This window comes from Rhodofomes roseus, assembly GCF_022264815.1.
Source record: "Rhodofomes roseus strain CIRM-BRFM 1785 chromosome Unknown C8Q71scaffold_5, whole genome shotgun sequence".
In the NCBI taxonomy this organism is placed as follows: domain Eukaryota; kingdom Fungi; phylum Basidiomycota; class Agaricomycetes; order Polyporales; family Fomitopsidaceae; genus Rhodofomes; species Rhodofomes roseus.
This window is the reverse complement of record NW_025952961.1, coordinates 1,473,792-1,499,776: the sequence shown is the minus strand read 5'-3', so window position 1 is coordinate 1,499,776 and position 25,985 is coordinate 1,473,792. Positions and strand designations below refer to the sequence as shown.

Below are 25,985 nucleotides of genomic sequence, written 5' to 3'. Positions count from 1 at the left end.
CATCACATAACATTTTAAGCAGTCAATGTAGGTTATTGTCGGGACAGATGAGAGAGCGGCAGGGGAAGAAAAACGCGATGAATAGCCCGATTAGAAACGAGACTCAAGACTGTGAACTGACAGCAGTGAACGCGCGCGTTAACGGAAAGTTACTGCTGACTACCTATGTGATTATGTAAGCCCACTGATAGCGAGCCCTCGACACTGTGTGCATGCATCCCATAGCAATTGGCAAGATTCAAATATTCTGTGGGTATCGTACACATCCGACACCTCGTAAGTAATGTACAGTCGGGAAGTGAGCTCGTTCTCTCGTTGGTCCTGCCGCTTTCGGTAGGCGGTGGCTGGATCAATCGGGAATCTGTCGGGCTTGATCCGGATCTGATGCTACCTGCCTTACGGGGCAGGTGCCCGACGAACCGATGAACGGGCGGCGAGAATTGAGCAGCCCTATTGTCATGCCGCCCGAAAGCGACGATGACGTCTAGCGCAGCGACATACCGAACAGTGTGCACCCAGCCTCCGATGGGCTTCGCGTGCCACCGGATAGTCATGGTCTCCACGTCGATGGCGTAGATCGACGTCTGGCAGGCGGACTGCACCGGTAGCACGTTACCGTCCGCCTCGTAGACGGCGAGCAAGAACGCCGTCTCGTCCAGAGGCGCACTGCACGTCGGGTAGATCTGATCGCCGTCCTCGACTCCGACCTCCAGCGTGAAGCTCGCGGCTGGCTCCGGGGACTTCGGAACGTCCGCCCCGCGCCAGCATAGGACCTCCATCTTGTCTCCCCATTGCTCGGAGGACGTCGCGAAGATATCGCCGTTTTGCCGGACGTGGACGGTAGCAGCACGCCTCCGTTCATGCTAATTCGCAACCGCTCGCGAGCCTGGAGGCGTGCGGGAAGATTGACACTGCCGAGGACAGCGCCGTTCCCCACGACGTCGCAGAGCAAGATCTTGGTAAGGCCATGGGGCGGGAAGTGCTCCTTGTCTTCTTCGATGTCTACCAGGATCTTGCCGTCGGCGTACATAGGGTAGTCCTCTGATAGGGTGCCGTACAACTCGAGCTTGCGGATGAGCCGTCCGTCGACGAGGCTGAAGACGAGGAGGGAAGGTACGTCATCCTCAGATTCCTGATCGGCGATGATGATGAGGTTGCGGTCGGTGTCGAAGACGGGGTCAAGGTGATACGGCATAGCTTCTACGAACTGGGCGAGGGTCGCTATATGCTCGAGGCGACCGTGCGGGCCGCCTGTCCGCCAGATATCGACACTGGCTGTGCTGAAGATGAGCACATACGGCCCATGAACGTAGAACGCCTCTGCGCTGCCCTCGGGAGTCAGGGGCTGTGGTCCAGTTGAAGACATGCTGGTAGATAGTTGCTGAACAGAGAGCGTCAGCCTGATCATACGTGAACTCAATACAGCGTCTCACACTTTCTGCGGAAATCAAGCAAGGCAGAATGGTCGTAGTGAGAGGTGCGTTCGAACACTTGTGAGGCGCAAAGGAGCTATGACCTCTTGAGGAGACTATATACCTACCCTGCGTTGCGATCGGCGTCTTCAGGTCAACAGCTGTTGTAACTTGCGTGATGGTCCACTGATCGCACGACGACCGATGTGTTCTCTCAAAACACAGGTACCTCGGGGAGCGCGGGCCCGAGATGACCACCAAGGACTCCCTGTAACGATTGAATGCGGCGGACTCGGTGATCGTTGGCTTCGGTTACTTGCGTTCCGAAGCTGCACCTATGGTAAGTACGATGCGACTTAAGCAAATGGTATACGAGCTCACCGCGATAAGACCGACAGTCGAGCCTCAAGGCCTCAAGCTCAGGCTACGCGCATTGCATTGCCCCTTCCGCAACTGAATCCGTCTGGGCTAGCGCTACGAAAGTCTGACAAGCGATAGAAGTCTTTAAGCTTGAATTCCTCGCCCGAGCTCGGCGGCAGGCTAGTGACGCGCGCGCCGCCGCCAATATTGCTCTACATGCTACTAGTAAGTCTTCGAGACCGGCTACCCCCCCTGGTGGGCTCGTCGCCGACGAGTCCAGTGCAGACCTCTACGTGGTCCAGGGGATTAGTAACCTCATATGAGGTGAAGCCAACTGCACAAAAACGATCCATGATTGTCGTCGGACTCAGGATCGAGGGCGGATAGTCAAGCCAAAACAGCCGTCGCGCTGGCCCGAACATCGACGTTGCCCAACGCCAATGATGAGCTACCTCTGGTATGCTAATACCGAATCCCCCTGTCCGGGGGAGAGTAATCTCTTAGGAGACGGAGCGAACTGCGCTATACCGAACCCGGTAAACAATAGACTGGACGGTCACAGACTATAGATACAGCACAACAACGGATAATGTCTGACCTGGGGAACGTCACCCACTACTTCCAAGGGGTATACCCAAACTAAGCCAAACCGCTACGTTCGTACATAAGGTATGGACAACTGTAAGGACACGCAGCAGGGCCATACCCGTCTGTCGACGAGCATAACAACCACGACGCCTAGCATGACAACAAAGGCTATGCAGAAGGCCCGCCCGGCCCGAACGGCTAACCCCGAACAGCCGCTCCACCCAGAATGGGGTCACGGGGCCGGCCGACCAACGCAGGCTAAAAGACCTGGCCGTGGCCGGAATCACGTGACCATGGCCCAGACGCCTAGCCGAGCGCCAAAGCTTAGGCTGAATACACCAGCCAGAACACAACAAGCCGCACATTCCATCATATAAATTCGGGACGAAGCATGAGTTCAGCAACACAGAAAGCCCCGCCCTATGCCTATGAACTATGGAACTATGTCCCCCCTCATGAAGCATATAAAATCATAAAACTCCACAAACGCCCGTACGTCAGGTCACGCTTCGAAGTACCCCAGAGGCTATAAAGCATACGTATCCGATTAATAAAAGCGCTCAACGCTTGGACAATGTTCCTCACCTTCTCGGCCAGCAAGAAGAAGCCAGACGTATCCACGTTGAGGGGAACGAGGCCCCTTGAAGGTATAGAATCGGCTGCACAACAGTCAAAATCGCTAACGAGACACACGCAGAACTCCTACGTACCCGTCCCCACAACCCCCCCAGCTACGCCGTAAACATAGAGGTACTCGTACGCAATGTACCAGAAATCGACAACGCCAGCAGGACGGAGACGTGGGTTGTAGACAGACAACCAGGACGCCCTCTTGCCCGGAGCCATGTCTTAACGCTCTGGGCTGGGGACCACATGATCGGATCGGGCAGGATCTCGACAATCACGTGCCTCGCCCGGCACTGGGTCACGTTCCGACTCGCAGGCACGCGCAGCGGAATGCGGGTCCGTGTTCCGATCCCGTGGGCCGGTCTCAGCGGCCACGCGTCCTACACTCACACGACTCAGTTCCTCACGTTATCACCGAGCCCGGAACCACATGAGGCCTTCAGGAACTCCCCGGACTTCGCGGATCCCGATGCCAATCCATACGAATTCGAACTCACCGCTGGGAAAGAGATCCGCCTCCGGGCGCAATTGCAGTCCAATCCGGACGCAACAGACCAAGTTGACGAGGCGAGAGAGGAGGGCCTAGATATGAACTAGTATATAACACATGCAAATGGAATGGATCGCTCTGCTTCACGCACGGATCTGACTGAACTAATCCTCTCATGACGTCCCTGTCCAGGCCAAGAACACCACAAGTGACGCCGAAAATAAGCCGCCGACACTAGCGCATCCAGCCTAGAAGCCTGGACTACCGCATATCCCCATTAGGTCCTAGGAGCGTGCGAGCCCGAGCCTCCCAATCGAGGTCTGGGAACCGACAGTTTAGCGCCGAGAAGACACATCAGAACTTCTCTGATTTCGGTTACGGGCTGTGACGGGCCGTAACGGTTGCTAAAATTCCGATTTTACATAGCGTCAGCGTATCACTCGTTAGCAAGACCCGTCGCATTTTAGAAGGTTGGGAAGATGCGGCGATCGCGTCGCTAGATAGTCGTTACATAGTCATAACAGTTCACACAAACATCAGCAAGCGTCACTGCTGCAGCTCATATTCTCCAGTTCTGTGCTCAATATTTCTGGCAATAGATCTCATTGTCAACGTATGCTACACATTGTGTACTACTCTATGTACTACTAGTAAATGCACCCGTCTGGGTACAGACCCGCCGTAGCGGGTACGGGTTGCGTGCAGGTAACGCGGGTTCGTGGGTCCACGGGTGGGTTTACGGTTGAGTCGACCGGTGGTTGAGTGAGCGTATGAACCGGTCAGACGCAACGGTGTTCACTGAAAGCAGGCCTAGAACTTGCGCACTCGTAAACGCTGCAATTCGACCGTCAGCGAGAGGAAGACAGAAGCCCTGCCGGAAACGTTGGACATGACAGCACGACGCCACCGTCAGCCCGGTCCATCTGACGTGTCGAGGATCGACGCCCTCAGCCCGGCATCCGCTACGCACAATACGCTGGTCAGGTGCCTCCGTGATCAGCCAAAGGCACGTCTGCTTTCTCAAAGCCACGTTCTCTTGTTGGCCATCGTTCCAGCTTGATGAGAGGACATTCGCCAGCGGAGGAGCGGACGTGCTCGACTCGACACTGCCCAGTCAACATTGCTCAATACGTACCGGGCGCGGTGTTTTTGATAATCTCCCGGGTTGCCACAATGTTCTGGTTGCACAGAGACTAGTGGCCCGCCAGTCCAGTTCAATTGCCTGCGGGAGGCTAGCTACGAGATTGGCTCCAGTCGTCCGCACGCGCAGTCCGGCAGGTGAGGTGAGGTCCGGTCCTTCGATGCACAGCCACTCACCGGTCGTACAACGCTCGCACTCCTCTACGCCGGTTGGGTTGTCGAGCAGCGCGCGTGCATCGCTGCGGATGGTATACTCCGAGCGAGGCCGATCAGAGCAATCTCCGGCGCGCACAGTGACACGAACAAGACGTGTTCAAGACCAGATTGGTGGACAGACAACGGGGGCAGCTGGCTGGAATGGAGGAGGTCGCAGCGGCGCGGGGACGCAGGTCAGCGAGCGAGAGGACGCGGGAGCGCAGACACGTCGTGTTGGGCACCATTGTCTTGAGCGCAGACACGGGTGCGGCATTCTTTGCCCGTCTGAGGCACGCCGGCCGGACGAGGTGGTTGCGAGGTGCGTGGATAAGTTGCACTACCTCGCAGTGGTCTTGAGGGCCGGCAGAATTGCGGTGGGGCTTCAAGTTGACGCGTTGAGAGGCTGTGTGGGCACGAGAGAGGTAGAGACAGGAAGCCTGGGCGGGCGCGCTTGGAAGTGTGCGTGTCAAGTCACCTCAAGTGAGAACAGACGTGCACGCTGTGAACATGTTGAGGAGTAAATGGAGGAGGTCCGAGGCAGCAGATATATGGAGGGACTCACCGGGGATATCCTGCCCTTCTCCAGACGTCCAGACATTCCTTGTTGGGCCCGCATTGGTGCGTTGGCTGCTCGAGCCTCCACGGCAACTCCAGAACAAGCGAGAGACAGAGAGGCGAGCGAGAAAGTGGTGAGAAGATAGGGTGAGCGGGCGAGACTTAGAGTGAGGACATGCCTGGGACATGCCACAACACCGAGGAGGAGCACCTGCACCGGGACGCGCAAGTGCCATAGTGACTTGCCCTAAATGGCCTAAGCGCCGGTGGCCACGTCCTCGCTCTCGTTAGCTCTCTTTCCCTCGACGCGCGCGCCGTGTCGCGCACACTCTCCCCTCGACCAGATCGCCGCCCGCGTGGAGCACACACACGCGCCGCCTCCGCCTCGCGCGGTCGCCTGGGAGGCGATGCCAACTCACCCGTACAACCTTCGGCCGAGCTGCTTGGCTACTACATCAGACGAAGCACGGCGAGGAGAAGGGGGTGCTAGAAGCATGAGTGGGCCAGGAGGATAGGAGGTGAGTGCTATTTAGTGTGTCTGTTGGTCTCCAGACTCAGCATGTGCACGTGCAGACCCGTCTGTTAGGTAGGCCTAACGTCAAAGGGATTGCCTAAGTCGCGAAAGCCTGTCAAAGTGGTTAAGCGCTGACACGTGACTTACGGCGAAGACCTTCCTTTCCGGTACAAGTCCTTACTTACCCTTTAGAGTCAGTATCAGCTGATCCCGGAGATCGCTCGGGCGAGGGATCGACTTGTCTAGACTCGGCAAGGGCAACCGAACTAAAGCCGATCGGTTCGGTCTAAGAACAATGAGTATACGGGGTACTCGACCGAGGACATTGGAAAGGCTATTGTTCTCTTGTAGAATATTCTAGTACGTTTGGAATGTATTTAAACACTGTGGTAGTGACCAGACAAATAACACTCTCTTGAACTTCAATCTATCGGTGTGAGCCACTCGATCGTCCATAGCTCCGCGCTGGACATACTAAGGTCGATCGTACTTATAGCCGTGCGCTAAGTCGATCTACCTTGACCCCTTCATTAGTATAGCCTCGCGCTACTCTGAAGGGTTCGGTAAGAGTAAGCTTCATCGATCTACGGTTAGAGTCGGGTTCGTGTTTAGTGGCATCCTCAACTATTGTTGTAACGCTCTATTCACTAAAGTCGTAACCGACTTACTTTGCTCAACCAAGTTTCTTAGCTTCATTAAGAACGTAGGCACTACTGTGCCACTCCGGACTTAGTGCGTGAACTTGTTGAGCGAAATCGATTCTCGATCGACTAAACCTCATAAGTCGATCACTCAAATCGTTGTGTTAATCCTCTTCACAACGAGATAATCCTCAATTCATTTCTTAACTAAGGCGACTACGATTACGTAACTACCGACGGTTGTTACTAAGTAAGTACTCGGTAAGTTAGCAATCCCAGTCCATAACATTGGTGGACGTTGGGGGGTCCACTTTTATCAAACGAACATTCCGACTAACCTTTTTGCAAGCTCAAGATGGCTAACGCTAACGCTACTCCCGCAGGAAGCTCAGGCTTCGAGAATGTTGGAAATTCCGATGCATCGAAGCCAGACTCTGGTTCTCAATCGCCTGAGAAAGGCAAAGGGAAACAGAGACTCGACGAAGAACTATTCGCCGATCCGATTGTTTCGGGTCAACCGATCGACTTCTCCTCTTTGCCGGTCCACGAATTAATCGGTGGGCTTCCCCTCACCGAATTCGTTCCTTTTGCTGAAAAGATGAACTCTATTCACGCGCCGCTGACCGCCTCACCTTTATCCTACATGGAATCGCTCGATCTGGACATTGCGAAGAGGATTAAGGCTCGATCGATCGGTTTCTCTTACCTTCAGAGAGACTTGTACTCCCTACCAGCTCAGATTTCTATGGAAGGCTTCAAGCGAAAGGAAACTAGAGCTTGGAAAGAAATCTTTGATAAGCTGGATAGCTTCATTACGCTTCCTAGTGTTCTGTACAACGAGGACGGGCACGTCGTAGCTATCCGACCTGATGAGCACACTTACCTGTGGCTCAAACGAAAGCTCAGCAGTTACTTTTACAATGCTGCCGGACTTCTGAATGGTCAACTGTACGAAGTCCCGAACGTTCCCGTATTCGACAAAGACGGGCTCGATCCTAGTGTAGCATACACTCCGCATGACTACCAAATTCTCTGTGCATGCTACCGGGACGAGGTGGAGACCGTGCTAAAGTACTTCACTAGGATCGCAAAGATTTTCCCGTCTGGAGTCGAGGAGGAGGAAGAGGAAGCCCCTAAGCCTCCTGAACGACCTAAGGGAGCTGGTTCATCGATTTCGCAAGCAGGAGGTGGTAAGAAAAGAGATCTACCGCCACACATTTCTAAATCGACTCGTCGCGACGAGCACAGTCGTGAAGCGGAGGAACGACGACCAGCTCGCATCAGGAAAAACGTTTCTTACTTCAGAGGTCTTAAATAAGAACCATGCGATCTTAAGCGACCTCTGGTAACTTGTGCACCTTAAACGAGTGCAGTATGCACCTGAAGACCGCTGAAGGGAAATGAAGTACCTTTGAGATTTGCGCCTTGTTTTCAAGACTCGAGCCATGCAGCTTCAGTGCTCTACATTAAGACCCCTGGAGTACGTGTAAGCTAGCTAATGACTACCAAAGTGTTTGATACGCGTAGTGAGAGGTCCAATTGTTCAATAAGAACTTTGAAGCGCAATCCAGTACAGTATGAGTCGTCCATTCCTCTGGTAGATGCTCAGGAGAATCTCCCACTGATCCGGGGAACTTGGGAATCAGTTGGCAAGACTGCCGTATCATGCTGAGAGGTATTATCTCTCCTTGGGGATGTCCGTTGGCCCTGAGAGCGGGTTTGTTGACCGCGTACATCATATGGACTGGGTCGGCTGTACGTGCGAGCTTGGAGTACCATTCCACATACGCTAGTGGCCCTTGATCTGGCCAGGACGCAGGCGCAGGCAAGGCAACGCTGGTCCGCGGGTCATGTATGCGCTGCGGGAGTCTGAAGATAACCTTGACTCGTCCTATTCTTGTTCCTGAGCGACATGCGTCTTTGAGTAAACGAATATTCATTTGAACGCGAGTCGGTCACATACCTTGGAGGCCGGTCGTCTCTGCATCACTCTCCTGCAGGATGACTGCTGTATCAAAACGGGCAGGCTGTTTGGCGCATGCTGGACGCGCCTTCACCACGTCGGTCTCGTTCTTGTCGTCAGTCAATGGCTGGGGAGCGAACTTGAATCCGTGGAAAACGTCGACGCGATTGAACGGCAAGTTGGACGACGCGGTCTGAAGCTCAGTCGGAGTGAGGCGTCGACCGAGTTTGAGGGTATAGATATGCTGGAGGAGTGCGTGTGTAAAACCGGGTGCGTTGTGACGTTCTTCGACGAGCTTGATGGACTGGAGCGGTACGCTTGGATTCTTTGGCAGCTTGATCTGGGTGTGGCGCTTGGTCGAAAGGTCCGGGTCTTCAGACGCAAAGGCAGCGTCCTCGTCCGGATCCTCGTCGATTTGTAGCTTCCTGCGAATGGTAGAGCTGAGCATGATCATCTTCTCCTGGCGTGCTAGCCATCGGACCATCTGAGGACGCGCGTCGCGATGGTTCGACGCCCTCCAGCCGTTCTTGGCATAGTCAATATGAAGACGTTCGAAGGCTTCCGTGTTGTAGTTGTCTGTTGCGCCAAGCAACCGGATTGATTCGACGTAGTGGAGGAGGGAGTGGAACTTCGGGATCTTCATGTGTTCGCGCACGCCAAGATTGACCAGAGCTTGTTTGTTCTTGTGATAGATTTTGAGGGCGTCTTCCATGTACTGGAGGGTGGAGTCATCGTGGGTGGTGTATTGCGCGAGATAGATGAAGTCGAGTAGAGATCTGAACGCAAGCATGACGTTCTGAGGAATCTTGCCGACCAAGCATCCCAGCAGGATGCGTGCGATCTGCTTGGACTCCATACCGGATACTTGGGATAGAGAAGTGATCCCGTTAGCAAAGTGACGAGTCCCGAACGCGGGGGGAAGGGTGCGAATTCGGCGGTCCAGTTCATTCTCGTCGATGAGGTCGCTGCACCACTCGACGATGTGCTTCAACACGCCTTGGTAGAGCTGGTGGAGAATGTCGGGCGTGATGCACGAGTGGATGTCGGTGAAGGGGAGATCGCTCCAGAAAGGGCGTATGACGTATCCGGAGACGTCGAGACTGGTACACGCCCTCGCGTACGTTGCTGAGTTGGTGTTTCCGCCGCTTTTCTTCCTTGCAAGGCGTAGAACGTCCAGAGTCCAAAGCGCGCTCCTTGGCACTCCTGGGGAAGCAGCGTCGAGATCAGCCTCGGGTAGTCGGCACTTGGGGCACGTTCCGTACTTCGTGCAGGTAACAAGGCACTGCTCGGGAAAGTCTGCGACGTACGTGGCGAGGATGGGGTGGACTCTGCGGACGGCGCCGTCGCCTCCGGTCACGTCGATCCCGTTCTTGCCGGCCTCGATCAAAGGTTCGAGGATGACGCGAACGGACGAGTGGAATAGTTGCTGCATGAGGGCGCGCTGCTTGCGCTGCGTGATTCCATCAGAACTGACCTTGTCGACAGACAGGTAACCAATAAGGATGCAGGCGTGCTCGGAAGGTTTGCGGCGAAGGGCGCGAGGGATGTTGCCTAGAGTCATGTACACTGGATACGCGGCCTTGCTCCCGGAGAACCGCGTCAACTGAGTCTTGTCTGTTGCAATTATCACCGGGGCCACTGCTGCACCCACTGGTAAGAGACTCTGAGTGGAACGTCAAGGCCGGATACACTGGAAAAATATTATCAAACTCACCTGAATGGCATGCCACCACCGCCCTGTCCACATCTCATGGTAGATGCGGCTGGTGCGAGACGCGTCAGTGAATATGCGGCGCGGTCGGTAGACTATACGGTCAGCGTGCTCGGGGTTACCGAGGAGGGTTCGTATGGCCTCGATGATGTCGCGGTACTGGACAAGATGCTTCTCGTTTGGCCGGTCCTTGAACGTTAGCCAACGCTCTTTCCACTCCGCGCGTTCTGGAAGAGAGTCGACTCGTTGAAGAAGTGTGTATGAATTGTGATAGGAAAGGCCGAGTCTGTCCCGGAACTGCGGTGGCTTGAATCAAGGAGCCGAAGGGAAGAGAAAGAAGTATACGCACACCGGGAATCTCAAGAACTTTGTCAATGGAAGTTTGCGTGAGGCCCTCTTGGATGGCCCACGACGCAAATTTCCAATCCATCTCTGAGTCGAAAGGATCCCAGGGATTGTCATCACCGGCATGTTCCAAGTCTCTATCTGCACAGATGCGTTACAAGAATCCATTGATCTACGGCGTCGTACTCACCTTCATCCTCTGCAGTTTCTGTACGCCTCTTTTTGGCACTTCCGCCCCTGCTCCACACGTCACCCGCGTCTTCAACCATGCGGAGCACTCTCGCCGCTTCTTCATCCACCTCCTCAACTCGTGTGTCTTCATCGTCATCCAGCGCAATTGCAGTCCTTCTCAGTGGCCTAGACGAAGGACCGGCCTCCGCGTTGTTTTCACCTGCAGCCGCTGGTTGAGGGGCTGAGATACCGATGAAGTCGAAGACAGAGCCCAGGTCATCGTCTTCCTGGTCAAGAACATTGCGCCCCGGGCTCGTGGAACGTCGGCTTGCCAAGACGCTAGAGGAAGCACCGCTGCCAGTACTGCAAGTTGGAATAGTGAGGAAGCTTACGGACCAATTGCAGACCTTAACGTACCTATCGAAACCAGGTTCACTGTACCCGGATATTTCGACGTCGTCTCCATCCTCTTCAGAGTCCGAATCCGAATCGTCGAAATCAAAGACCTGTTTCAACTTTCCCTTCTTGTACCAGGCGCATTTTCGGCTTGTTGACTGGTGCGAGGTAAGGCCTTGTACGGTTTTGAATGTGTGGTTGCAGGCGGCGCAAGTGGTCCCGAGGATGTCTTCTAAAGACCTCTTTACCATCTCTATAAAAGCTATGAGTATTGATAACCAGTAGCGGCACGCAAAACTCACTGTTGTCGCGGAAGCGGAAGGTTGTATACTGCGCGCGACGCCCATCGTGTTCGACTCTGTTGGACTCCTCGGCTCTCCTGTTCTTGTCAGGTGATCGCAGGCAAGTTCACTCCTCCATCTTCCTCGGGACGGTACTCTCCTCTTGATTTCACCTCTACCTCCTCCACCACCGGACATTGTATCATATCCATCACCCCTAATGCTTTATATTATCAGTGCAAGATTTTTACACACAATTATGAGTATTCTGTAACTAGCAGTGGCACGCAGGACTCGCCGAAAGTCAAGGAGGGCTCTATGACGCCCTTCGTTCGATGATGTCCGTCTTTTCCGCCCTTACGTACCTAATGTCAGGTGATTGCGGGCTTCCATTCATCGCTATTTCCGCGCTCGGACCGCACGCACTTCTCTCTCTCTCCTCCACCACCGACCGCTTTCGCGTGAAGTTCGTGAAGACTTTTCATTGTTCAAAGTGAGTACTGCCTCTTGTCCCTTTCCTTTTGGGGCATGACACCGCTCGGTGGCGTTTGATTACCAATCGTGGGGCATACCCCGTGCCGCCGCGGCGCTCCACGTGTGGGTGGTTGCCCAACGATTTAAACAAAGGGGGCAGTGGCCGGCCGACGTATCGCCTCTCCCAAGCAATTCCCAGGCTGCATTAAGTATATAGCGCGTGTCAGGACCCTGGTCGTTGCTCGAGTCACTCTGCAGAAGCTGTCCCGCGATCGCTCCGTCCCTTCGCCCGCCATGTCTTACGTTCACGTCCCCATCGATCTTTCCTCCAAGGATCCTGACTCTTGCACTTACCTGCATCGCCAGCTCGCTCGGGAAGATACTTCCTCAACCCTCGACGGTGCAATTGTTGTCACCGACCATCGCGACCCTTCGCCCGGTAAGTCCCCATAGATCCCGCCCATCGCCCACATACCACTGACGATGTCTACACAGTTTACTTTTCACACCCCCCGAGCTCTGAGTCCGGCGGCACGCACAGTGCGAACGTTTCGAGCCCTGCTTCCAGCGAGCTCGAACTCCCGGACATAGCTGTTGAGATCAATCCGCTGCACCATATCTTTGGGCACCTCCTCGACGATCCTCGCTGGCCCTACATTCCCGCGGTCGACAAGGTAAGCGTGCAAGACTACGGGTATTGCCAGTCACTAAGCATCGCATAGACCGTCGAAGCTACTCCAGAGGATTGGATAACCCTCTGTCACTGCATCCGACGCCATCCGGATACTTTCAGGCTTTGGAGGTGAGTGTGGCACGTCAGCCACGCCACAGATGCTGATTCACATGAAATGATAGTTTCACGTACGATCTTCAAAAGCAGACTATCCACATGTCTTCCCCCTCTCCAGCTCACAATCTCCTTGCGAGCAGTTTAAGCCTATTTCTCTACATGGCAGTAAGGGCAGGGATCATCACGTTGGGCACATGGACAGTCGCGGTCATCTTGAACCCTTCCCAGGACTTGAAGGGACCGATACCCGACCCTACAGACACATTCTGGGGAAGGTCGGCGGGACGCGCCACGAGTTCAGCCGCGGCAAAAAAAGAGAAGAACCTGGCGGCCAGGTCGATGACCCCTGAGCAGAGGGCATTGGCGGCTGCAGAGGCCGCTAGGCTGAAAGCTGACGATGCTGTAGCCAAGGCGGAGGCCAGGCAGCGGAAAGCCGACAAGATGGCTGAGGAGAAGGCAGAGAAGGAGGAGAAGGCGAAGGCGGAGAAGGCTAAGGCCAAGCGGCCGAAAGGCAAGGCGGAGAAGGCTAAGGCCAAGCGGCCGAAAGGCAAGGCGGAGAAGGCTAAGGCCAGGGAGGATGAAAAGGCTCAGGAGGGGTTGGATTCGCGCTCGAAGAAGAACAAGAGGAAGGATCGGCAGGCGAAGGCAGGCAAGAGAAAGCGTTCGGAGGATCCCCTCTCCGACGTTGATGGCCCCTCCGACGTTGATGGCCCCTCCGACGTTGATGGCCCCTCCGTCGTTGATGGCCCCTCCACTGTTGATGATCACGATCCTCACGCCGATGCCGACCCTCTCGCCGACGTTGACCCTCACGCTGACGCCGACCCTCGCACTGAAAGCTCTGGCGCTTCTGGAGCCAAGTCGTCCGCTCCCGTCCAAGTCCCGTCGTTCCCTCTCAGTCACATCCCAGACACCATCATCTCACTGTTGTTCCCTTTAAAGTATGCGACCATAAGTGTTGTGACAATTGAAATTGCCAAGGCCGAGAAGCCGGACCACCTTTCTTTCCGGGTAAGTATACACTCTTACCCGTCTGAAATGTCGGGAACACTAATGGCCCTTCTAGTTGGTTGAATACATGCGCGCCCCCGTCGACAACCCCTGGGGGATACGTAACCTGCTCGTCTTTGTGAATGTAGAAGAACAGAAGAAGTTCTCTGCTCCAAAATATTCCGACTACGTGAAGAAGTGCGCAAAGGAGAGTGTAGCCGCGAAAACGGAGAAGGAATGGGCGCAAGGTTGGATCGAGACCTGCAAGAAGGTGTGCCTCCAGGAGATGCAATTCGATGAGGGCGATGATCCGGGCCCAACACGCGACGAGCAGCCTTGGCTCACCCCTCAGTACCTCATTGACGGGCACATCTTCATGCACCGTCAGTGCGCATGGCTTACGTGCTCCGATCTCTCTGTGCCTGAGCACGTTGAGGAGCTGGAGCAATTGAGTCGCAGTAACACGGCTCGGACTCCGGCCACCTGGGAGGAGAAAGGGCTCGGGATCGTAGGTGCTCTTCGTTCTATGCTCCACACTTTACTGATTCTTGACGTGTCAGGCAATCCGAGACTCATACGACTCAGAGAAGACTGCCTCACGGCGCAACCTCTTTGAGATACGTTGGAGTGCTGCATTGCAGAGCCTCTCGCAGCGTGTCTTTAATGTTTGCTCCACGGCCCTTACTAGCGCAATCAAAGATGGTCCGTCTGCGTTCATGGCAAAGTACGGCATCCGCACAGAAGAGTTCGATGACGTGCTGGAACAATCCAAGCAAGGACCTGACGTGATGGGAGAAGAGGTCTCGCTGAACAAAGTGCTTAAAGAACTGCGTGAAACTATCCAGATGGGATCTATTCCGACAGCCACAGCACGCCTCAAGAACTTCGCCTATGAGCTCGCCTTCCTCCATGCGCTGGACCCACCGTTGGAGAATGCCCAGTATGCGCCCGATGCCCCGGTGCAGCAGCCTCCCGAGACGGGGAACCACAAGAGTGTAATACGTGCGGCGGTGGTGAGCGAGCATGCAGCCAAGAAACAGCGGATTGACTAGGGCTGTTTCTTGCAACTGTTCGCTTGCGCGTTTGCGTCGCTCACTGTGTACTCTCCACATCGCTTTCGTATCGCTTTTCGTATGTACATAGTGGATATCGGCCTTTCTTGTTGCGCTCACTGTATACATCTCGCTCTGACTACGCTATCTTGCGCTCTCGTACCCTTCTTGCGCTCTCGTACCCTCGCTGTCGCCGTATCTTGCAGTTGTCGTATCTCGCAGTCGTTTGTAGTGCCTTCGCTCGTGTAGGGTATTGTCTCGGTATCGTCATTTGTACATTCTTTCCGCCACGCAGGCTATATACAATCTTTGATGAAGCTATTACGCGTTCTAAGCATATGCAGACCTTGGAGAAGGCAAAACGCCGTGCGCTTTCCACCCTCCCTACCCTCCTAGAGCAAGTGCCGTGCCGGCCCGCAGCGCGGCCCGCCGGGAGGGGGTGGCGTGGTTTTTTCCCCGATGCGCAACGCGTTGCGCATCGGGGAAAAAACCACGCCACCCCCTCCCGGCGGGCCGCGCTGCGGTCCGATCGTCCCGCGCGGCTCAGGCCTTTCGCCTTCCTGCGATCAACTGGGGCGTTCAAATCCCAACTTCCACACTCTTCAATCTTTACTCAACCAGGAAGGTAGGCCTGCCTACCATGGCACTGATAATGACATATCTTACTAGCACCATGAACAGACAGGAATGCAGTTGAATATTGCCGAGATTAGGGAACTAACCGGGATCCTGGCGTCCGTTCCGACGTCGACTTTGAGTCCCAATATGCAGTCACTATTAATGCGACTGCAACGTGGTAGAGTTTATTGCTTTCAATGCTCCGAATAGACTTGAACCTCTATATATCTTTGTAGAACTCACAGAAACAGAGACCGTCACACCTTCTGGACCACTGTCTTCGACATCGCAAGGTGAGTGTCTTCTGCTGAAGCATCAGTCTCAAACGTTCTGATATCAGTTTCCCGCTCTTCATAGTTCCTGGCATCTCACAAGTCCAGCCGAGCGGAAAGAGCACTCAGAAGCGTTCCGAGGCTCGGCGGAAGCTGGCTCAGACGCAATATGACCCTGCGTCAAGACCTGCTCGAGTGAAGCAGGCTGCTCAGCCTGCACCAGCTCGTTACCCCCTTCCGGCGCCCTGTCCCCGAAATGGAACACAGTACGTTGCACCTCAGAATCAGCCGGCTGCTGCTTGGGAATTGGCATCACAGCCACATGAGGCTAGGAGCACCACGATCAACATTTTCTTGCAAACGCTCACAGCGTACGACTTGCAGCATGATATCAGCCGATGTGGGGGTGTTCTGCTATCAGCGCATCAAGCATCATACGGCGGAGGGAGCGAGACCCTGTCTGAGATTGCCCAGAGGTGCATCCGTACGGCAAACTCGACTGCAGTCTTCCACCTCCACTTTATCGTTGCGCTCATGACACTCAGCTTCAAGTGTGCAAGGTGAGGGTGTACTCACGGTTCACTGTACCTATTTATTGACATATCCTGATATCTAGTCTGTCTAACTGGAAAGAATCCGTCAATCTCGCTGCCCTACACAGAGAACACCTGAGCCAAGATGTCAACTCACCATCTGTGCGAACTCTGCAGTACTGGTACGCCGGTGGTAGCAAGCTCATATCGCTTGCCGCAGGAGGTGAGATTCTAGTAGCGGCGACCGTGACGAGAGACTGATGATGTGCTGACGACTTCAAGGATCATTCTACATGCTGCTCTGGCTGGCCTACACTGATCTACGAACGCCATTCATTGAGGCAGACGGCAATATAGCGTACGATCTCGCAAATATACTTCGTAACCCGAATAGCGGTGAGTGTACAGACTTTTGTTGTTCCATATAGTACTGAACATTGCCAATCACAGAGAGCTCTGCAGGACGACTTGTCCAGAGCACCATCATACCAACGCTGGCGTTTCTCAGCCAACAATGCCCCGTCAAACTCGGTGAATTTTTCTCGACGAATTTGCTCTCAGAGCTGGCGATCTCTGCAGAGACCCTGTGCAGCGATCTGAGCACATCTGATCGTCTCTTCGACGCTCTGCCCTCAAAGTATGTTTCGGTGCATGACTCAGATACTCAATGCTGACATAAGAGAATGCAGTTCATTCCGAGCTCTTCCTCGCTCTTCCCTTGCCTGGGCCGCTTTTCAGTCACTAGAGCAGCCAGCGTTCAAGTTGACAGTGCCTCTCCTGACGACGCAGGTCACATGCGTCACTTCACTGTTTGACCCTCAGCAAGCCACCAATCGACAGTGTGTAGCGTCGTCGGACAGACAGAAGAACTCGAGATGGACGGAAATTCAAAGAGAATTCGCTAAGGACGCAGTAGAACCGTCAACTGTCGACGGGTTAAGGAGGCTGGTAAGTTGCATCCTACGTACCGCAGGGGTCGTTCTAACAGCCCTGATTCTGTAGTTACGGGAAGCGTATGTCAATGGCGTACGCGTAGGGCCTGGATACATACGCATCAACCCTGGCCTCTACGAGTAGGAGACACAATACTCAGGAGTTCGGGGAGGCTGACGATTGTTCCAATAGCGACGTACTCACCGTACACTCTTGCCACGGGGACATTGTTGCCAGCATATGCAAGTCTATGGAGCAAAGCATGCGAGATCGTCTCATCGATCGCTTGGCCGATTGTTTTGAGCCCGACGCTCTGAAGGTAATTGATACCGCTCAGGAGCGCGGTGACCATGTCTTCCAGGCACTTCATTTCTCCTGGTACAACCGTCATTGCACGACTGTAAGTGCTCTATAAATCTTGGATCTTCCTCAATGACAGTTCACATACGTCTGTAGGGACACGACGCTCCGACTGACGTACCTCCTATGAACTTGAAGAGGACTGGTGGTTTGAAGACAAACTACCATCAAATGATACCGTACCCCTCCAAGGACATGGCGAACTCGACGAACGTCTCAATCTACCAGTCCGTGAAGAAAATCCTAGGTCCAGTGTTCGAGTGGCTGGATATGAAGGTGAATGAATTGCCTCGTTTGTATCTCCCACAGAGAATTTGATGCCCTTATTAGTTCAAGGCGATGATCCCGGATGTATACGAGCGACTAGACGCATACGCGTCTATACTGCCTGGCAACAACCAGGCAGTCTCTGCGCCGTTTCTGGGCTTGGTCATCAACCTCAACGTCTCAACTGCGGCTCACAGGGATAGCAAGGATGACAGCATGTGCTTAGTCCTCGCGATCGGTGATTTTGAAGGCGGAGAACTAGTCCTCTATGAACCTGGTTTGACCATTCCTTTGCGTAACGGCGACTTTGTCGTATTCCCTTCTTGTGATCTGACTCACTTCAACCTACACTTCAAGGGTCGTAGAGCCTCTATTGTACTCCATACTGACCGGGAAATGGCCAAATGGCACAATGGGCGCAACGGATGGTCTAGTAACCGTAATTTTATTTGACGTACTCTCCGACCTATTTTCCCTACAATTGTTCTTCTGTAACCCTACTGGTCCATTCATGATGTTCGCAGCAGTCGTCACAAGCTGAAATAACACGTTCAGGAAGCTGATAATCGCTTGGACTTGCTCAACGGCCTCGATGGGACTTTGCTGATTAAGCTGCGCGTGTCCCAAGTTGCTTCTATCACTGCGAAGAGGGAGGCCGCGGAACTTCGATAAGCTCGGCGGCCTTCGGGTTCAACACATCTCCGCCCTCCTAGCGTACGCTTGGCACACTCTCAGTCTTGTACACCCATCTGCCCTGCGTTGTTGCTGTTGAAAATGGCCTCACGCACCCGCTCAGCCGCTCGCCAGGAGGCCCCTGGCACCAGTAACAGCGCTCGCGCGAACACAGGCGCCACGCAGATGAACCGTGCGAATGCTGCGGAGGACAGGGGAGCTCCCTCCGACAGTGATGTTCCCGATGAGGACCTCTCTGACGCTGCCTTACACAAGAGAATCGCTGAGCTGACCAAGATGGCCGAGTTGAAGCGCAAGAGGAAGGCAACGACAAAAGCCTCGCTGGCCAAAGAACAGCGCGTGGAAAGTAAGTCGTGTATTTGTTGCAATCGAGGACTCTGATAATGTTGCATGATAGAGATCCGTAAGAGGAAGTTAGAGGCCATGGACGCTGAGCAGCGTGACACCAGCGAAGAGCCCCCCAAGCCCAAGAAGAAGAAGAAGGCTAAAAAAGCTGAAGACGACGACGTGCTTGAAGGTACGAAGAACAATGAAGGCCGATCTGACGAGGGGAGTGGCCGTGACGATGTCCAGGAGCCGATGGACGTGGAGGTCGTTGAAGAGGAGGAGGACACGACTGTCCTATCTAAGGAGAGGAGCAGAGGAAAGAAGAGCACTACGTCGGCTGTAGAGCCGTCCCAGCGTGCGTGCTACATACGCGTTCAGGAACTGACACTGAGTGCGTTCTGTAGCTCAACCCAAGCCCAAGCCCAAGCCCAAGCCCGCCTTCAAAGGGCGAAAGCAGAACTTGGATCAGGACGAAGCCGCTTTTGTCCAGATGCTCGGTGAGGGGATAGCCTTATGTATCCGTAAATGCCAATGGCATATTGTGATCCTTACAACGGTGTAGGGCACGACACTGCGCCGAAGGGCAAAGGGCAGGTCAAGACCAAGGCTGTTCAGTTGACTGAGGAACATAGCGACGACACAGGTGCGCAGCCTGCTCAGAAAACAAAGAAGAATTCGCAGCCCGCTTCTTCAAGTTCGGCGGACGCGACCAAGAAACCGGTGTCCACTGTGTCGACTCGGACAACATCTTCACCTCCCAAGGTACGGTTAGAGCCCTATGTGTTGATACCTCCATGGGTACTGTCATACACCGTTTGTTGCAGCCCATTCTCACATTGCCCTCTGTGTAGCCTCGACCTACCACGAGCACGTCTCCAGTCTCCAAGAAGGCTCAAGACAAGGATGCTGGGAAGGTGAAAGCTTCGGTGACCACGGCCAAGAAGGACATGCGTCCTAGCGGCAGCAGCAACAAGAAGCGCGACACCGAAGACTCTGACGGTACGGAAAGCGGTGAAGACGATGATGGAAGCAACGGCGACGATGAGGACGAGGAAGAGGGAGAGGAAGATGACGAGGACGAGGACGAGGACAAGGACGAGGACGAGGACGAGGACGGGGACGAGGACAAGGATGGTGACGAGTTTGTTGATGACGGAGTAGAGGTACGTGGTTTATCCTTTCGAACGCTGTCCCCACTGACTGTGTAGACCGTGGCGGAGTCGAAGAGCACTGGGAAGCAACGGGCGAAGAGGCGTAGGCGCCAGACACGCGCCAAGGTGACACAGCTCCCCAGGGACATCAAGGCCCTCGTCTCTGCGGCGCAGAACTGCCTCCGTCTGCGCATTGCTCTCAAGAACGCTTGGACGTCTGAGCCATCAGTCAGCAGCGGCCGTCTTCCTGAGAGGGACGACCTCATCAAGAGCAGTCTGCAGGACGCCTATGAACTGGGCAGGGCAGGGGGGCTTGACAAGTCCATAAGGACCGCCTTCCAAGTGCTGAAGGGGAACAAGGGGAACAAGGACACTAAGGAGACTGACAAGCTGCGCAAGAATGTCTACACAGTGGTGAGCGTTTGTTTCTGTCTGTCATGAAGAGTCGCGAGTGCCTGACTTCCATTAGGTCTGGGCGGCCGCAGCGCAGTTCCGAAACGAGCTGAAGAGGAAGGCCAAAACTGTTACCTCTCAGATGTACGAGCTCGACAGCCTGTCTTCTCAGCAGAAGAGGAACCTGGCGACATGGTTGATCACCACTCACCCGACGACCGTCGTTGGTGGCTTGCGTAACATCCCTAACTTTGTCTTCGGTGGCATGACGATTGCCTTAGATGCGCGCAAGCATTTTGATGCCGAGGTGAGAGTGCGAGTTCATTGCAGAGTACACCTTAATGATCTGGGTGACAGAAGAGCGACTTTAAGCGCGGGGAGGTGTTCCTCCACCCGGCTATTTCAGAGCTGATTTACCAGCACTGGGGCCTTGGAGCTCGAGCGGACGCGAACCTGCATGCGGCCACGGAAGAGTTCAGCGAGGTGCCGAACAACCTGATCGCTGTGGTGTGCAACGCTGTGAGTCCAGACCGTCATTCGCATGGCTATCAGAGCTCAATCCACAATGGGGTCTCACGGATTCGTGACGCACAGATCGAGTCCGCCCTCATGGAGTTTGCCAAGCCAGGTGCAAAGAACTTCTTCACGAACAAGCAGTATGCTGCCAAGTACGTTCATCACATATGTCAGAACATCGAGGCTTATCTTTCTTCTTACAGATGGGACGGCGTCATGGCAATCTTGGAGTTCATGGAGGCTCAGCACAATCCGTCCTACGTGAATATGAAGCGTATTGTGTGGAAGTCCATCATGTAAGCTGTGTGCAGTTGCTTTGCAATCAATCCCTCAATGCACTGACTATCTCAGATCGCGGCTCGAAGACACGGACGATGTGGACGAGGTGGGCGTGCATACTGGTTTCCTCGATGTGGCCCTTGAAGAGCAAGATATCGTGGTTTTGGGAGGGAGCAATGCAACGCCGCATGGCTCGCCTGCTGGAAAGCCTTCGAGCACAAGGAAGGCTCCTACTGTCTCGGCAACCAAGCCATCCAGTTCGTCGAGCCCTGAGAAAGGCGGTCAGGAGGGCGACGACAACGTCATCAGTAGAGAGGGCCCTTCTGTGCGCAGCAGCCACAATGCCCAGGCAGATGATGACGTGGCTGCAGAGGACGTCAGCGAGAAGGACGGAAGTGGGGAAGATGAGATCGAGCACGACGAGGTAGACGAGAGGGAGGACAGAGCCGGGGATGCTAAGGAACGTGAAGGTACGCATGTCCGTCATCTCATCACAGAGGATGATCCATAATCTAGTGTCAAATTTCATCCTGACAAGGCGCGGCTCGTGAGGACCAAACAGGGACAGTCTGATAGAGGACTCCTGGCTACGTTGTCATGGTCTATGCTTCAAGGTAAGTTGAGCAAGGACTTGATTGTAACCGGAGGTCTGAGCTCAGTTATGGTCTGCCCCATCTAGATACCCATACTGGCCATGACGTTGCTGAGTCGCTGAACTCTGGGGAAGAATCGTGTGTTGCGCATGTTCGATGTACGATAGTGTGCCGTCTCTCGCTCTCCATCTCGCTCTGTCTCCTGCTCTCCTTCGCCATTGTCTCTGAAGTCACGTCACACATATTAACATCGTCTACGGTTGTCGGTCTACGGTTGTCGGGCGGCAGAGCTGCTTCATTGCTATGCGTTTCCAGTCGTGTATTATCAATAGTATGAATGGACGGCAGTTTATTGTGCATGATGCTGAAGAGCACCAAGGAAGCCAAAGACACCACGCATTGAAGTGCAATTAAGAGAAAAAAGAACACAATGTTTGAGTGCTTAATTAGAAGGAACGAAGTAGCAATAGTGAAAGGGGGCAGAACAATAAGGGTACTTTTTTGTTCTCATTTAAGTAAACGTGTACTTAAGTAAGACAAAATAAGAAATTGACTTACCTTAAGGCTCTTGTGGCACATAGTGACACATAATGTCACTTTTGGCTCTCCACAAGACCACTGAAGACACGAACGTTTTTCCTGATGATCCCATCAGTGAGTTTGCCAGAGTCGAGTCATTACATGTCCTTACGATCGACCTATCTCTGTATAGCTCCCTGATAGTGTACGCTCATTCATGAGCAAGTTTCGTGACGATGCGGGCAAGAAAAGCTCACCAATTCTCACGTACTGTCGCCGCGAACTCTTCCATGCTGTATGGCGACATCTTCTGGACGACGACTTCGTGAAAGCGTACTTTGACGGAATCGTTATCAAATGTGCGGATGGTATCACACGTCGTGTCTTCCCTCGCATCTTCACATATTCGGCCGACTATCCTGAGAAGTGAGTGTGTCGATCTTGGATAACAGTCCTTTGGGCTCACCCTTCTGAACCTTATGACAGAGTTCTCATCGCCGCTATACGGGACAAAGGTCTCTGTCCATGTCCACGATGCTACACGATGCAATCAGATGTATTCAAAATGGGACAGAAAAGGGACCTCGCACGACGCTCAGAAGCCAGATTTGGGTTTCTGCGAAGATGGTCTGAAGGATTGCGTGCGAGGATATCGAAAGCTCGTGAGCTCATCCATAACACTGGCCTTGGCGTTGTCAGCGCGAAAGTAGAGAGACTATTGAAGCAATGGTCACTGGTTCCGACAGTGGTACGTGCTTGAACTCACCAAATGAATGACGATAAAAATGGCTGATTGCTCATATAATACCATAACCCACCAGAACGCGTTCTCTGCACGCCTCGGCGACACCTTCGACGTGTACTCAATCTTGGTACCCGATTTCATGCACGAGGTTGAACTTGGCGTGTGGAAAGCCCTGTTCACGCACCTTGTACGGATTCTGTATGCCAGCGCGCCCACCGGGGTCTTGGTCTTCGAAATGGACAGAAGGTGAGATTGCTGTCTAGCGTTCTAAATTATGCATGCACGCAGCCAACACGTTACATGGCAGATATCGACAAATCTCAACATTTGGCCGTGGGAGTATCCGTCGCTTTGCAGAGAATGCGTCTGAGATGAAGAAGATGGCTGCACGCGACTTTGAGGACTTGCTACAGGTGCGTCGCAGCAACGACTCAGTTGTGTGTTTCTTGTACGAGCATAAGCCACTAAGCTTCGATGTAGTGCGCTATTCCAGTGTTCGAAGGGCTCCTGCCTCAGCCCTACGACAAATCCCTCACGACTCTACTGTATCGATTTGCTGAATGGCATGCTCTTGCGAAGCTGCGAATGCAATCGGAGTCTTCAATCGAATACCTCAAGCTCGCTACACGAGACCTCGGACAAGCTCTACGATATTTTCGTGACCATGTCTGCCCCGCATTCAACACAACGGAGTTACCACGGGAAGCTGAGTCCCGCGCACGCCGAGCCGAGAAGTCCGGCTTGCGTACATCGCATGCGCGGCAGGCAAAGACACTTAACTTGGATACATACAAGTTTCACAGCTTCGGAGACTACCCGTTCATCATACCGTGGTGTGGCCCATTGGGCTTATACTCAACACAGGACGTGAGTGCACGTCACGGCTACTACATTCCTAGCTCATTCTCTCTCGAAGGGAGAGTTCTGTCATCGACGTCTGAAACGGCTGTACAAGGTGACCAATAAGAATGATGCGACGAAGCAAATAGCACGGCACGAACGACGGGAAACGCTGCTACTGCGTGCAACCGACCCTGTAGCCACCGCCGCGGCATCAAACAACTCCAGCAATGATCCTCAGAATCAGGAAAGCCATAGCAGCCACAGTAGTCACGGCTCCCACCACTTCCAGCCGAGTGATTCGGAACCTTTACCCTACACGGACATAAACATGCACCACCATGTGTCGGATTCGAGAGAGTCCTCACATCATCTGGATGCCTTCGTGCATCGTCTGGGCACAGACCCCGCAGGAACGGTAAGCCATGAGCTCATCAGGTTATGCATTTCTTACCCTCATCACGATTGCTTTGCTACAGCGTTTTGTGCCTAAACTGAAGGGCCATCTGTTATCGCGTCTTCTAGGGAAGGACTTCGACGGCGACGAGGAACAATACTCACGTGATGAGTTGGACAGTCTTCAGATTGTAGGCAACAAGATCTATGCTCACCAAGTCCTTCGCGTCAACTTCACAACGTACGACGTTCGACGGGATCAAGACTCAGTTAACCCGAGGACTCACAGCGATGTCATGGTGCATTCCTGCGAGACCGAAGCCGGCGCGCACCCCTATTGGTATGCCCGTGTGCTCGGAATCTTCCATGCCGACGTCTATCAGCACGGACGCAACGTTCGGAACCGTTCGGTGCAGCGCATGGAGTTCCTGTGGGTGCGTTGGTTTGGTATTGACCCGGAACATCGCTGGGGTCGTGCTGCTGCGCACCTGCCCAAGGTAGGTTTTGTTGAGGCGGATGATGCCGACGCGTTCGGTTTCCTTGATCCATCATTGGTGATTCGAGGCTGCCACCTAATGCCCGCATTCGCGGACGGAAAGACGTCAGAGCTCCTCTCCTACCCCAGTTCAGCTGCACGGCCTGTGGGAGAGAACGAGGACTGGCAGTCTTACTACGTTGGCATGTGAGTGTCGACACTTGCATGTGATCTTGATTTGACGTTCAGATTCTTCAGATTTGTTGACCGTGATATGGTCATGCGGTATTACGGCCTCGGAGTAGGCCATACATCTCCACACTCGCAGCACAAGGACCAGGACGCACCTATGGTAGATCCCGAGCCAGACGAACTCGAAGCGGAGGAGGATGGTGACCCAGATGAAGACCTGAGTGAACTTGGCCTGGGAGTGAACACTGCCACAGTCGATGAGTGGGATCCCGAGTCCATCGAGCCTGATGTGGAAGTAGAGGGCGACGAGGAGCTTGACGTCGAGCAGGATGATGAGGAGGTTGATGACTGGGGTGAAGACGAGCCAGATGACGAGGATGACGAGGACACGTACGATATAGACGATTTGTACCTGAATTCGTGATGATGCGGTACACTTCAAATTCAAGTCCAATAGTACTTTGAAATATATTAGCACGCACGCAAAACAAACGCCATACAAAACGAGTACAGACTCACGAAAGTCAGCCTGTACGACTTGGAAATGCGCACAGTGTAACGCAAGAGTGGCTGAGTCACTGCGTGTCACGGAGTGTGACACATGAGTGCGTGGCCTTAGCGCACCTCCAGATCTCAGCTTCAAAGCTAAAGAAATAAGCCTTTGAATATGTGTTCTACTCATATAAAACACGCATTTCGCGCACAGAAACAATGTCGGCAACTCACGCTTCTGCCAAGAGTTGAATAACATTGCTGCGGTCTCGCGCCACTGCGCCGGCGCTTGTGACCGCGTCGCGCTTCATTAGGGCTGCTCAATTCTCGCCGCCCGTTCGTCGGTTCGTCGGGCACCTGCCCCGTAAGGCAGGTAGCATCAGATCCGGATCAAGCCCGGCAGATTCCCGACTAATCCAGCCACCGCCTACCGAAAGCGGCAGGACCAACGAGAGAACGAGCTCAGGTCAGCTCACTTCCCGACTGTACATTACTTACGAGGTGTCGGATGTGTACGATACCCACAGAATATTTGAATCTTGCCAATTGCTATGGGATGCATGTACACAGTGTCGAGGGCTCGCTATCAGTGGGCTTACATAATCACATAGGCAGTCAGCAGTAACTTTCCGTTAACGTGCGCGTTCACTGCTGTCAGTTCACAGTCTTGAATCTCGTTTCTAATCGGGCTATTAA

The 25,985-nt window shown here is 53.9% G+C and overlaps 3 protein-coding genes across 3 annotated transcripts; all 3 read left to right on the top strand.

Annotated features, from left to right (window-relative positions):
* Positions 1-2,934: 2,934 nt before the first annotated feature.
* On the top strand, positions 2,935-3,584 carry C8Q71DRAFT_721919 (uncharacterized protein; the record flags this gene model as incomplete). Its single annotated transcript, XM_047921485.1, has 2 exons — positions 2,935-3,007; positions 3,109-3,584. 2 exons carry the CDS (start codon positions 2,935-2,937, stop codon positions 3,582-3,584), a joined length of 549 nt encoding a protein of 182 aa, XP_047781851.1.
* Positions 3,585-15,828: 12,244 nt separating this feature from the next.
* Positions 15,829-17,873, top strand: C8Q71DRAFT_677585 (uncharacterized protein; the record flags this gene model as incomplete). Its single annotated transcript, XM_047919723.1, is given in 8 exon segments — positions 15,829-16,145; positions 16,202-16,341; positions 16,401-16,514; positions 16,569-16,765; positions 16,779-17,119; positions 17,244-17,451; positions 17,508-17,687; positions 17,742-17,873. Coding segments are annotated over 8 exon segments (1,629 nt in total), but the record flags the coding sequence as incomplete, so codon positions are not given.
* A 5,160-nt stretch (positions 17,874-23,033) lies between these two features.
* On the top strand, positions 23,034-25,221 carry C8Q71DRAFT_702877 (uncharacterized protein; the record flags this gene model as incomplete). Its single annotated transcript, XM_047920275.1, has 6 exons — positions 23,034-23,140; positions 23,202-23,307; positions 23,375-23,815; positions 23,976-24,152; positions 24,214-24,577; positions 24,818-25,221. 6 exons carry the CDS (start codon positions 23,034-23,036, stop codon positions 25,219-25,221), a joined length of 1,599 nt encoding a protein of 532 aa, XP_047781849.1.
* Positions 25,222-25,985: the final 764 nt, after the last annotated feature.